General features: G+C 34.7%; 1 protein-coding gene across 1 annotated transcript in view; it reads right to left on the bottom strand.

Moving 5' to 3' along the window:
* LOC100893764 overlaps nt 1-7384 on the bottom strand; it is a 59683-nt gene extending 52299 nt beyond the window's left edge. The window contains exons 1-5 of the mRNA XM_030984972.1: nt 7144-7384; nt 5891-5977; nt 5351-5353; nt 4601-4603; nt 525-530 (exon numbers count right to left, since the gene is read on the bottom strand). Coding sequence (XP_030840832.1) covers nt 525-530; nt 4601-4603; nt 5351-5353; nt 5891-5977; nt 7144-7384 — 340 coding nt within the window. The remainder of the gene's footprint in view (nt 1-524; nt 531-4600; nt 4604-5350; nt 5354-5890; nt 5978-7143) is intronic.
* Between the last annotated feature and the right edge of the window lie 6692 nt (nt 7385-14076).

Raw genomic sequence — 14076 nt, 5'->3', positions numbered from 1 at the left:
TGTGTAAAATGTTTAAAAAAAATAAGAATAATATTTCCTGAAAAATTAACAACATGTAATGCTACTTTTACACTATGTTCTTGGTAGCCACGGCAGCCCCATCTCCTCGAAACGTAGAGTGTCGTGGGATTTTGTCGATTTTTCTCAGTGTCTATCACGGTTTCCGTGACGGGTCGTGGGAGGGTAAGGAGTTCCAAGGCACACTGCGGACTACCAAGGATGCTAGTACGTTTAGTGTCGGCCGTTCACGTTCTGATGGGGTCCCTCACATTTCTCACGTTCTGATCAAGGACTGACACGTTTTTCACGTTCTGTCAAGGCTTTCTACCGATGAAACATGGATGCCGGGCAGCTTTGAAGCATTTCTTGTCTTTACTATCAATTAAGATGTTCTATAATTAACAATTAAATTTACAAACGCCATATTAATTTAAAAGGAATTGTTCATATTGGACATGTAAGAAAGGTCAGCAGAATTAAAACACTTATCAAAAAGATATTATAGGATTATGTCTCATACTTACCACGGCCTGTGAAACAAAGATCAAGGGCAGAAGAAAGAAATAGAATTACAGATAAGTAAAGACTATATGTATAAATCATGTTCCTCATTTGGTAGAGAACGGGGGGGGGGGGGGGAGTTTCGGTTAATCATTTCGTGATTATTTCTCGAGAGTTCGTGTCCTTTATTTAAGTTAGTTTTCGTTTTAAAAATGGCTTAACATACACTTGTTCTTAATTTATTGCAAAAATTTCTGTTCGTACCGAAAAACAGCAACACTGCTTTTTTTAAGGAGGCTATGAAAATCAGATACAATCATTTAAAAATCCTTATGAATACAAAATTTGTAAATTCAAATCCTAAAACCGATGTGAGAAATTAGATATCAATAAATGGTACCATTACATTCATTTATCTTTGTATCGTTTCCATACATTATAAAAATGATTATCTTTTGTAAAATGTACAAATAAAAACAGGATTTACTTTAAGAATAACATTCTCTGACAAATAACCAACATTTAATATCCATATAAACGATGAATAATCGGCCAAAATCAGGGGCCATAAAAAAAGATCGGAGGAAGTAATAATGAGATCTAGATCAATATAGATATACCGTACAAATAGGCTTTTTCTTTGTTATTCATAAATAATCATCATATTAAATTTGTACGGTGTATTCCATAACATTTTAAAAGCTCTATAAAAAAATGACAACTCATATTTGAAGTTATTTTAATCATTTACTATTACTTGGAATTACAACATTGGAAATATGAATTTAAACGTAGGAAAGATCATTTCTTTTTTAGGTGCCTCTTTTCTTTCTGTGTTTGATGTTAAAATTAATCTAAATTTTTAAAGGCCCACTGCACTACTTGTAGCTACCTGCGCCCTCTATATAACAAACAATGCCTAATCGGTGACCATTGGTCCCCCATGATCCTCTTTTTCTTATGTTAACTGATAGCTGAGTTGATGAGATAACCACCTGTCCAGTGACCTTGCAGGGCGGTCTAATCCCTCCTGTAAACTATGGCAGATAAGCTTTAAGATGTCTTAGTTTTACTATCAATTAACATGTTCAACATGTAGAAATAATATTCACAGACCACATGGTATGAACGCAATACACTTTACTGTTATTAAGGTCAAATGATTGAACGCATTACATATACAAATCCTGAAATGAAATATTTAAAAAAAAGTACAAAGTGTAACCAGGATTTTATGAAGATAAGAGCATTATAAGCTATGAGTGCGTGAAAAGGTTCAGAATAATGAATGAAAATGAATTGATAATAAAGGACATGTAAGAAAGGTCATCAGCAAGTAACCACTTATCAAATTTATATTATAGTATTAAGTTCTATACTTACGTTCTGTGAAGGAAGATCAAGGGCCGAAGACAAAAGATAGAATTACAGATAAGTTTAGATTACATATATTATTCATGTTCCTCTCTGGGTGGAGAACGGAAGGGAATTTTCTGTTAATCTTCAAGTTGTTGGTATTATTTCTCGCGAGTTCATTTATTTTTAGTTAGTTTTCATTTTAACAATGGCTTAGCAAACACTTGTTTTTATTGTATTGCATGGATATCCCTTTGTACCGAAGCACTGCAACCAGGCGCGTACGCAGGATTTTTTCAAGAGGGGGGGGGGGGGGGGGTTAACAATTTTTAAATCGGGCCGATAATTTCACAACGACTCAGCCAGCCGCTGAATAAGGGGGGGGGGAAGAGGACACTTTTTTTAGGTCAGCAATTGGTATAATTTTTTTCTTTTTTTCTATAAATAGCAATGTTGAGTTTGTTAAGGGAGGGTAAGAGGACACTTTTTTCTTTTTTTTGTTGTCTCGAAATTTGAAAATTTGATATTTTCCTCAGTAGAAGGGGGTGTAAGCGGACATTTTTTTTTTTTTTTTTTTTTTAGTCCAAAAAAAATCGTAACGACTCAGCCAGCTGAAAAAGTCGCTCAGTGGGGGAGGGGGGGGGGGCACTTTTTTCTTCTTTTTTTTTTGGTCTCGAAATTTGAAAATTTGATATTTTCCTCATTTGGGGGGGGGGGGGGGGGTGGGGTAAGCGGACATTTTTTTTTTTTTTTGGAGTCCAAAAAAAAAATCGTAACGACTCAGCCAGCTAAAAAGTCGCTCAGTGGGGGGGGGGGGGCACTTTTCTTTCTTTTTTTTGGTCTCGAAATTTGAAAATTCGACATTTTGTTCCGTTTGGGGGGGGGGGTAAGGTCACCTTTTTTAGGTCAGCCATTGGCGTAATTTTTTTAAATTCTTTTTTTAATAAAACATACACACATATACACATACACAAAACATACACACAAAAAAAACTCAAGGGGGGGGGTTTAACCCCAACCCCCCCCCCCCCCCCCCCCCCCCCTGCGTACGCGCCTGGTTAGGGCTAATCATTTTGGTAATATTCTTTTCGAATATGTACCCTTTACGTTAGTTATCATTCATGTCTACATTTTTATGATTTATCGTTTTGCACATCCCTTCTTGCCGAAACACTGCAACACGAGTTCATCAAATTTGGATTATTAATCATGTACATGTTTTCATGTAACTATCATTAGGTAGATTAAAGTTGTAAAGTTTTGTGTAACAATTATGAACCATTTCCTTATATTTTTTCTCTCATTTGTATTAATTCACCATTAATTGACATGTTGCATGTTCCAAAATTATATTTATTATTGACCATCGACACCAATCAAATGAAAGAACTATATAAATATCTATGAAGGTAAAACAAATAAATCATATACATATAACTATCATTCATGAGAAGATGGATGTAAATACAAATCGTCAACACGAAGTTATAAATGAAATAGCTTTATGAGGTATCTTTTTCGATTCTATATTACCTAATCATGAAAACACTTTCGGTTTCAATACATTTGTAAATGTTAACCTCGTGCCAAGTTTCACTGAAGCAAATATGTAAATGTAAGGGAAATGTATCAGTTGGATGAAGAAAGAAAAATCAGATTAAATAAGATAATAATGTTAGAATAAAGTTGAATACTTACGTTCTTTGAACGATGATCAAGGGCATAAGGAAAAGAAGAAGAACGAAGAGATACATATTAGAATATAATCATACATGCAATCGTTTTTTCCTCTCTTATTTTGGTTCACTTTTTACTCGCTTTCTGTGTACAATATCGTAAAAAACGTATATGTATTATATCGCATGAACACTGACGAAAATTCCGTCTTATGGCAGCATAAACATATTATCAGTGTAGTAAAATAAGAAAAGAAAACAAAGAAATTAATCAGGAAAGAGGATAGAGAAAGAAAAAAATATGTTACCCTTTTTCTTTTTCTTTTCTTAGCATGTTTTAATTTTATTTGTAATGTTTTTTTTAATTTGATCTATCCAACATTAAGATAAATTTTGATATGCTTTCAGTTTGAGTATATTTCTCAATAATAGTCTTGTATAAAAGGATTTTAAAAGGGCAAATATTGCTATTGATAGAAAAAGCATATGTCAAGTGGTAAACCAGAATGTTCAACATATTTATACAAAAATCCTTTGAATAAGTTGAATACTTACTACGAGCTATGGACGATGATCACGGACAGATGAAAAATAGATTAAAATGCATATTAGATTAGACTAAAAGACTGTATGTACAAATTATGTTCCTCCTTTTTAGATGATTTCGTTAGTTAATCAGTTAGTGATATTGCGGTCCATTTAAATGTTTTTATTCAGTGTAAGTAACATTCATGTTCACACTGTCGTAGGGAACATAGCTTTATCATGGTTATTATTTTGCTCGAATAATCCAGTTTATTGAAACGTTGCACCATGAGTGTATTGAGATATGGTTGATAAATCGTGTACATATGTTATCCGGGAGTAGAAAAAAATTAAAATACCTATAGATGGTATCTTTTTTACTTTTCTTATAATTATTGTATTGCTCTGAGATTGAATGCATTCACGGACGTTCACTTTGTTTTAGATGTTGCAATTGAACAGAGAAATTATTAAAAAGACAAATTTATTGAGATTTATTGAACATATGAAATATACATCATTGGTTGAAGTTGCATACTTACGTGCTGTGAACGAAGATTGAGGAAGGTAGAAAAGACATGAAGAACATGACAGATATGCAGTACAAATAGCTTCCTTCTTTGACAATAGGAATAATAATGATACCCTATGACACGCCGCATTTACATTTTGTTCAAGGTGCATTGCTGCTTTACAATACATGCAATTAATACATGCAAATGAGAAAGAAGATCATGATACGTCATTTTGTCCTTCAAATCTCATGTGAACTATCTAAAATTATCGATAGAAAACTACTATACGTGAGAACATATTTTTCTACTTCTTAATTCGCATGCAAGGTGCCTCTCTTCTTTTTCAGTTTGGCGTAACAACAACACATTTTCTAATATCGTTCTTTTCTCATTTTCCGGACCTTTACAGGTAATTGACATGTTCCATGTTTCCAAGTTATATTACGTATCGACCATACACACTCATCAAATGAAAGAACTGCACTTCATATCTATGAGAGTAAAATTAGTAAATTAGACACACATAATTATCATCCATGAGAAGATGGATGTAAATTGAAATTGCGAACACGAGGTTATAAATGTAGCAATATGATATTGTTGTTTTGTAATATTCTACATACCATGATAATGCTATTGATTTCAATATATTCATGAATTGTAATCTTGTGCATAGTTTCAATGAAGCAAAAAAGTAAATGAAAGGAAAGAAATATCAGATGAATGACTAAAGTCAGTCTATGAAATAATCAAGATTGGATAAAATTGCATACTTACGTTCTGTAAACGAAGATCAAGGGCAGTGAAAATAGAGAAAGAGGATAATTATTAAAGTGTATTACATGCACCCATCATATTATTTATTATAGCACTAACACTGACGAATATTCAAGCTGCTGAAAACATAAACCTATTATGAATAAATGAATTATTCATATACATGTCAAATCCGTCAGAAATAAGATTTAAGAATTCAAATTATGCAAAAGCTCATCTCAAATTAAGTTGTATTATTATTAATATCATAATTTACATTATCTTCATTGTTTTTATGATTGATATGATTGTTACTATTATTATTTTTATTATTATCATTATCATTTCTCCTCCTCCCTACCCGCCCCCCCCTCCCACACACACAATTCAATGGTTCAATGTTTTGCTATTTTACCATGTTTCCCTTTTCTTTTCTTTTTTCTTAACATTGATATCATATCAGTATTTGGTAGTTAAGGGAAATATTGATATATTTCATTAACTATAACGGTAAAGGATCATTTTGACTAGACTATAATGTATGCATATTGTTTGCAATACCTTCTTCATCTCCATCAGGGTCGACTAGCTTGCTTCGAAGCCCCATGGAGGACCTCGGTACCTTCCTCGCTTTTTCTTCTACCATGCCTACAATGATGCGTATTTCAATTGAAAAAAAGAACTCAATGTCAGGCCATATAAAAGGGTAACGAAAAATTTAAGAAAGGAAAAAAACTATTATAGCCTGGAATAACCAATTCAACAGTGGCGGATCAAGAAGCCGAATCCCCCCCCCTCCCTCCACTCCGTTTGGCGGCCTAAAAAAGATGGGAAGAGATAGCAACGGACGAAAAAAATTGAAGAAAGAGAAAAGAATATAAAAGAAAAGAAGACAGAAACAGGAAAGAGAGCGAGAAAAAATATAAATATAACGCTATCCTGAGTATTAAGGGTCGGCAACATTTTGGATGGAATGAAAGCCCAACCCCAACAAAAGTTATTCATAATGCGTACATAAATCAGTGGTGGACCAGGGAGGGGAGGGCGAATCGGCCACGACCCTTTTTCTTTGGTGGCCTTAATAAAAGACAGGAGGGGGAAAGAGAAAATGACGGAACAAAGAGAAGAAAAAAGATGAAAGCGATATAAATATATAACAAGATAAGGATAGAGAGAGAGAGAGAGAGAGAGAGAAGAAAAAGAAAGAAAAAGAGAAGAACTTGAAACTAAAAAGTACACATACAGATTGGAGTGCCAATGAAATGGCACATTATGTGCCAACAAAGATTTCGGACGAAAGTAGTATATTAGGGGGGGGGGGGAACAGTTTGAGGAATTTGTCTTTAAAAGAGAAAGAGAGATGATCTGTAACTAATTAGAATAATAGGGAATGTGGGCATTTCATGTTGAGAATTACAATTTCTATCGCAAAATCATATCACACCACCTGAGAGCGAAAATGTTTAATTTGTGTGTATTAATAACCTTGGTTTCACTTTTAGATTTTACATTCCTGTCAGCAGAAACGGGCCTTCCGATTTATTTACTAGTCTGGAAAAGCCAATGTCAAGTTTGTTAGGCATATACCCTACATAATGAGTTAAATGCTGTACAGTGGAATCTCGTAATAACGAGGTCCTTGGACCAAAAATAATTACCTTCCTATATCAGGAATCTTGTTATATCAAGGGGAGAGAAATACGAAAAGCTGGGACCAGTGAAATCACCTTGTTATAACAGATACCTCGTTATATCAGAGCATTTTACAGAACAGAACAGAACCCTCTGGTGAGAGAGAACAAAATAAATCTTACTTGAAAATTTGTCAGCTATCCCGGCAAGATCTGCATCTATGAGAGCTGCCTCTAATGTGGCCCATTGTTTGTTCACAAGTGTCTTATTCTTCCATGTGTGCAGCATCCTCATTGTTCCTTCCGTAGATACTTGGCCATTCATCCGGTTCATCGCAGTAAATCTTTCAGCATCCTCCATTTTTAAGCCGAGTTTCAAAGCTAGCTTCGTTAACGGTGTACTAACTCCAATCCTCTCCGCCATCGCGAGTATGATGATATCACTCACTCCTTCCATTGTCTTTTTAAACCTAATGACAGAGCAAATTAAGGCATAGCATACATAAATGGGAATATCAATAAAAACTATTAGGCCGTGGGCCGAGCAGCCAACAATGTTTTCGTTTTTTAGTTCCATTTCAATTTTTTTTTGGAGGAAGATTTGCCTTAAAATTACAATAAAAAGACGTAGATTACATCTTGAATTGTTTTTCTACAAGTTGCACGTTAGCCCACAATTTGAGTCAATATGACTGGAATTTGAGCGAAGTTCTAACCGGCGACATAATCAGAGATTCGAATTTACCATTCGGAGCAAACATGTAAGCCTCTATAGACAATTTAGACCTCGTTCTCACTCACTACCTGCACCGATCTAGGCCAGACCGATCTAGGGTATATCGGTATAACGGTGAGTATGAACGGAAGCGATCTTCTGGACCGATCCAGAAGATCATTTCGCGATGTGGTCTTCTGGACCGGTTCGCTTCCTAGACCGCTTTAGACCGATCTTGCCTGCAGTGTGAACATAAACCGTGCCAGGCAGCTATCTTCAACTGGAAGTGAGTGTGTTCTGGCGGGAAAGTTATACAAGAGAGAAAGAGATTACAGTTCCAGGATAAAAACACGGAACAATATAAGGATAGATAGAGAAAAAATGATGAATTAATAAAAACAAAGAATAACATAAGAAAAGGTGATAAAAGGAAGAAACAAAGGATGGCGTTAGGAAAAATAGGAAGATGAAATAATAGAATAATGAAAACAAAGAATAACGTAACGGAAGTTGATAGAAGGAAAAACAAAAAATACATTATGAAAAGAAAGAAGAGAAGATGAAAGATTGAAAATACAAAGAAAACCATGAATTAAACCAGATAGAGAATATTATAAAAGGAAAAAAATAACATAAGAAGTGAAAGAACTGAGGAAAAATAAAGACTAACATAAAGAAGACAGAAAGAGAAAATTATAAAAGGAAAGCAAATAATAAAATGTGAAGTGAAAAGGGAAAACCAAAGACTAACATGAGGAAAGATAGTAAGAGAAAATGATAAATTATAGAAAATTTAAAAAAAGAAGAGGAGATGAAACATGGAAAAACAAAGAATAACATAAGGAAAGTTGATAGATAAAAAACATAGAACAGATAATGAAAAGAAAGAAGAGAAGATAAAAGAAAATTATAACAGAAAAATAAAGACTAACATAAAAAGTGAAAGAAGGTTAACAAAAAAGAATAACATAAGAATAGGGGAACGGGAAGAAAAAAGAATAACATTAAGAAAGATTAAAAGATAAATGATAGCATGATAACAACAAATAATCACATAAGGTATGATATAAGAAAGAAAAAAAGAATAACATAAGGAAAGACAGAAAGAGAAAATGTTAAAGAGTATATACTGAAAGGAAGAAGAGAAGATGAAACATGCAAAAAACAAAGAATAACATATGTAAAAACAAAAAAAGAATTAAAAAAAGGAAAACAAAGAATAACAGAAGAAGTGAAAGAAGGAAAAACAAAGACTAACATAAAGAAAGATTAAAAGAGAAAATGATAAATAATATAGAATTAAAAAACGGAAGAGGAAATGAAAGATGGAAAACATAGAATAACAAAAGAAAACAGAAAAAGAAAATAATAGAAAGAAAATAAAGAATAACATGAGAAAAGATAAAAAGAAAAAAAAGATAGAAGAGGAGATGAAAGCTGGAAAAACAAAGATTGACATAAGGAAAACAGCAAATGATACAAGGAAAAACAAAGGATCTGGTGTCAAAGTAAAAGGGTCTCTTATAAGCAGTGAGAAGGGGCACTTCCCGCACCTGAAAAGTGGTAATCATCGAAGGTGAAATTTGGCACTAACTAGAAGAGGAAAGGGGCATTTATTACAACGGAAAATGGGCACACATCACAGGTGAAGAGAGGATCTAAAGAGAAGGGGAAAGGGGCATTTATTTGTGAATGTGTATAAAGATGTATACTTCTATATACACTGTCGCTCATATAGTTGGAATATTTTTTTTTTAAACCCCAATTCATGGAATTATTTTGACAATGATTTATTCCTAATAGATCTAGATAATAACATGCATTCTCAATTTGTATTGAATAATATTTTGCCAGTGTTTATTTTGTGTGAATGCTAAAGCATGTGTATGCTACTATGCTTATCAACTAGGGGCCTACGCCCTTAAGTCATAAATGACAGTAATGAGGATTAATGCCCCACAAAAGGGCTTCGATATGGCACATCGACACGGATTTGATCCTGGGGCCTCACAGTTAGGAGGCCATTGCTTCGCCACTGAACCATGACTGTACGCAGCGGGGGCTAGGGTAGGGGGCAGTTCCCACAAATAAAAAAAAACCAAGAAAATGCAATAATGATTTTCAATAATTCATTGAATCCCCCCCCCGGTCCCCAACATAAACAAATCCTCGGTATGACCATGCATTATGGCTGAAGGCATATGTTTACAACTACCATGTCCATTGTCACTAATGAGTAGATGTATTCTTACTCAAGGTTAAATGGCAACACATTTTGCCACCATTCCTAACCCCAACAGGAAATTATTGTTCATCCCGATGGTTCGCATGTCACGGTGCCCATTATCAGCAAATGAGGGCAATATTTCAAACCAGAACGTCAATGACGTAGTGCTCATCCGCATCTCGCAACAACAAATATCGTAAATTTTATGTGGTACACTTTTGAACTGGTCAAAAAATAAAAATTAAGCTCTACCAGATAAGACAAACCAAATCAAAATCGGTCAAGAAATGAGGGAGAAGAAGCAATTTTTGTTATTTTTGGAATAAATTTGCATAAATTACCATAATTAATTAATGGAGAACAATTTCAAAATTCTGTGTAGAAGTTTAGTGTACCAAAGTTAGCTCTACGATATAAAGCAAACCAAATCGAAATCGGTCGAAATATGATGGAGAAGAAGCATTTTTTGTTATTTTTTTAATTATTTTTGGAATAAATTTGCCTAAATTACCATAATTAATCAATGGAGCAAAATCTCAAAATTCGGTGCAGAATTTAGTGTTCCAAATTTAGCTCGACCAGATAAGGCAAACCAAAGCAAAATCGGTCAAGAAATGAGGGAGAAGAAGCAATTTTGTTATTTTTGGAATAAATTTGCATAAATTACCATAATTAATTAATGGAGAACAATTTCAAAATTCTGTGTAGAAGTTTAGTGTACCAAAGTTAGCTTTACGATATAAAGCAAACCAAATCAAAATCTTCGTGCCGGAAGAGCTAAAAATGTCCCCACAGGTTATTCTATAAGCTCACTCGCAATCATATTTTATAGATATGAAATAAATTAACATGCAAATAAGCGGATTGCATCAAGGATGTTGACATTGCTTAACATTAGAGACTTTTAGATTGAGTGGACGAGAACGGCGTGAACGTCCACTGATCATGCGTGTCTATGGAAAGCCGTTTTAAATTTTATTCCTATTTCTTGATATCAAGAATTACCATTGCTTTACAACTGATTTAATAAAGATCATGGTCACGCCAAGTTTTATATCAGTTTGTTTACTTGGAACCATGAAAGATGAAGTTAAAAGACTTAATGATTTTGTGCTTGCTGCTGTGTAATGTGTACCACCCATATAATTACTGGTACAACAATTTTCGGAACACTCTGTTTTTGAGAAACGTAACCCTACCACTATTTGAAATAAACTCGCCTATTCACGACTTCAATGATGGTTATGTTCATGGCATTGGAACCAAACTTTTCCACCATAAATTCGTCGGAAGACGGATTCAATATTATAACAACTCGATATCAACTTTTCGTAGTGAACTTCTTCGATGTGGAGACGTTGAGAGCAACCCTGGACCTCGACTCAACGGCAACATCAATGAAAATGGACAAATATCTCAAATCCGTAGATATCCCATCTCATCTTTACATGATATAAGGACAACATGTACACGCACCAAACTACCCCCTGCTACGTGGGACATCATCAAACACCTGGGTATCAATAGCAAACCTGCTCCCCACCGAGGTAAGAGAGGAGGCAATCATTCACGAAATCGGAAACAAATTCCTGTCCTTGTTCGACAACGAATTACTAAACGAACTAGTAATAGGCATATCCAACAAGATAGAAACAAATGCCTTATTACAATACATATTGAGAAAACTTCTACACATCAGAATAGGAAACAGAAGTATGATCTACCCTCTGTCCTTTTATTGAATGCTAGATCATTACAAAACAAGTTTGATGATATGTCAGTTGTTGCTGATATCAATAATGCTGACTTAATTGCAATTACAGAGACTTGGTTCAACGAAAATACCCCTCTGCAGCTTTTTTCATTGTCAAATTACAATCTATTCTTCAAATCCCGAAAGGATCGTGTTGGTGGCGGCGTCGCGCTCTACGGTAAACAACGACTCCACTGCAAACAACTCCCAGTACAAGTTCCTGACGGCCTAGAGGTCCTGTGGATCCAGATGAGACCACCAAAATTACCACGCCAAGTATCATCTATTATAATCTGTGTGATCTACTTCCCACCCAGGGACCCGCTCTCACCGGATTATATCGATCACATTACTTCTACCATTGATGAACTACTAATTCGATATCCTGGAGCCGGAATATTCATAATTGGTGATTTTAATGACCTCGATATTGAGCCCTTTCTACAAGATCAACGATTTAAGCAAGTGGTACAGCAACCAACAAGAGGAGAAAATATTTTAGATATGATTATTACAAATTATTCATTATTATATCACTCACCTGAGATTTTATGTCCAATAGCTAATAGTGACCACAACTGTGTTTTGTGGCAACCACGTTTTCCTCAAGCTAACCGTTCAAATAAAATACGCAAAAAAATTGTTCGACCCTTGACGGATAGTGGTCGAAGGGTTTTTGGATCTTGGATAACCCAACATTCCTGGAAAGAAGTTCTCCAAGCAACCGGCGTCAATGATAAGTTGACAATTTTACTAAGTACAGTTCAGGAACATCTTGATGACAGCCTCCCAGTACGTGAGATTCGTTTCCATGAGGACGATAAACCTTGGATGACATCAGATATTAAGTCAACAATCCAAAACCGACAAAGAGCATGGTGCCAAGACAATAAACCACTGTGGCGTCATTTTAAGAACAAAGTTGCTAAAGCAATACCATTAGCTAAAAGTCATTACCATAATACCAGGACAGTGGCGGATCCAGGGGGGGGTTGGGGGGGTTGCAACCCCCCCCTTGGGCGGCCCCCAAAAAAAAAAAAAAAAAAAAAAAAAGGAAAAAAAAAGAAGAAAAAAAAGAAAAAAAGAAAGAAAAAAGAACGCACGCTGGAGAGAAACCCTTTCAAGTGCAAATATTGTGAGAAGATATTCAACTCATCAGGTAACTTAACCAAACACATGATAACTCTGGATATAACTGTGTATTTAACTGTTACTTGATTTAAAAAGACGTTATCATGCACTGCTTTTTATGGTCTCCATTGTGTTAATAGATGCCAGGAAAACATCACTTACGGGGTTCAAATAAACACCCCAAAAAAAAAATCGGCTCGCCGCTTCGCGGCTCGTGGACGATGCTCCGCATCGTCATTATTTTGGTCAACCCCCCCCCTTAGCAAAAAGCTAGATCCGCCCCTGCAGGATAACCAATTTAAAGAGAGATGATCCTGCTGGTTGGCATAATAAAATAAAAATTCTCACTCAAGGCAGAAAAGAACAGACTGCTGTTGACATTCCTGGAATTGACTCTAGTAATCCAAACTGCTATACTGAAACTGCTAACAAAATTAATGAACATTTTATATCTATTGCTGAAGATTTGCCTCATCTTGATAGCTCATTCTTACCTGCATACTTACCATCACCTGTAAAATGTCTTTTCATTGAATGTCAACAAGTTTATAAGTTGCTTAGTAAAATAAATTTACAAAAATCTAGTATAACGGGAGATTTACCAGTGAGAATTCTTCGTGAATTTTCTTATGAACTGTGTGTACCATTGGCCGATATTCTTAATGTGTCTTTTGAAACTTGTATTATTCCTAACTCTTGGAAACATGCACAAATTGTTCCTATACCTAAGAAAAATACACCCACAATTACAGATCTTAGACCGATAGCTTTAACAAGCCACTTTGCTAAAATTTGTGAATCCTTTATTGTTAAGTGGCTACTGGAAGATATTGAAGGAAAAATTGATATACATCAATATGGAAATCGACCAATGGTATCAACTTGTCATTATCTGATTAAATTGCTACACCAATTGTATGAAAATGCTGATTCACCCAAGTCTATATCTACATTAGTTTTAACTGATCTGTCTAAGGCTTTCGATCGAATAGACCACAACATTTTAATTAGAAAATTAATTGACTTGGGCGTCAGGCCCTGTGTAACTTCGTTAGTTGTTAACTTTTTACAAAATAGGACCCAATGTGTGAAATATAGAGGTACAATTTCTGACTCACAATTGATTTATACTGGTGTTCCCCAAGGAACTAAATTAGGCCCTGTACTATTTTTGATAATGATAAACGATGCTTGTAAAGATGACATTATATCATATTATAAGTATGTTGATGATCTTACACTTGTTGAAAGTAGGAAATGTACTCAAATTTCAAGAATGCAAGAATCTCT

Source organism: Strongylocentrotus purpuratus, unplaced genomic scaffold (assembly GCF_000002235.5).
Source record: "Strongylocentrotus purpuratus isolate Spur 01 unplaced genomic scaffold, Spur_5.0 spur5_scaffold_14, whole genome shotgun sequence".
NCBI lineage: Eukaryota > Metazoa > Echinodermata > Echinoidea > Camarodonta > Strongylocentrotidae > Strongylocentrotus > Strongylocentrotus purpuratus.
Note: the sequence above shows the minus strand (reverse complement) of the source record. Positions and strands in the feature narration are given on the sequence as shown.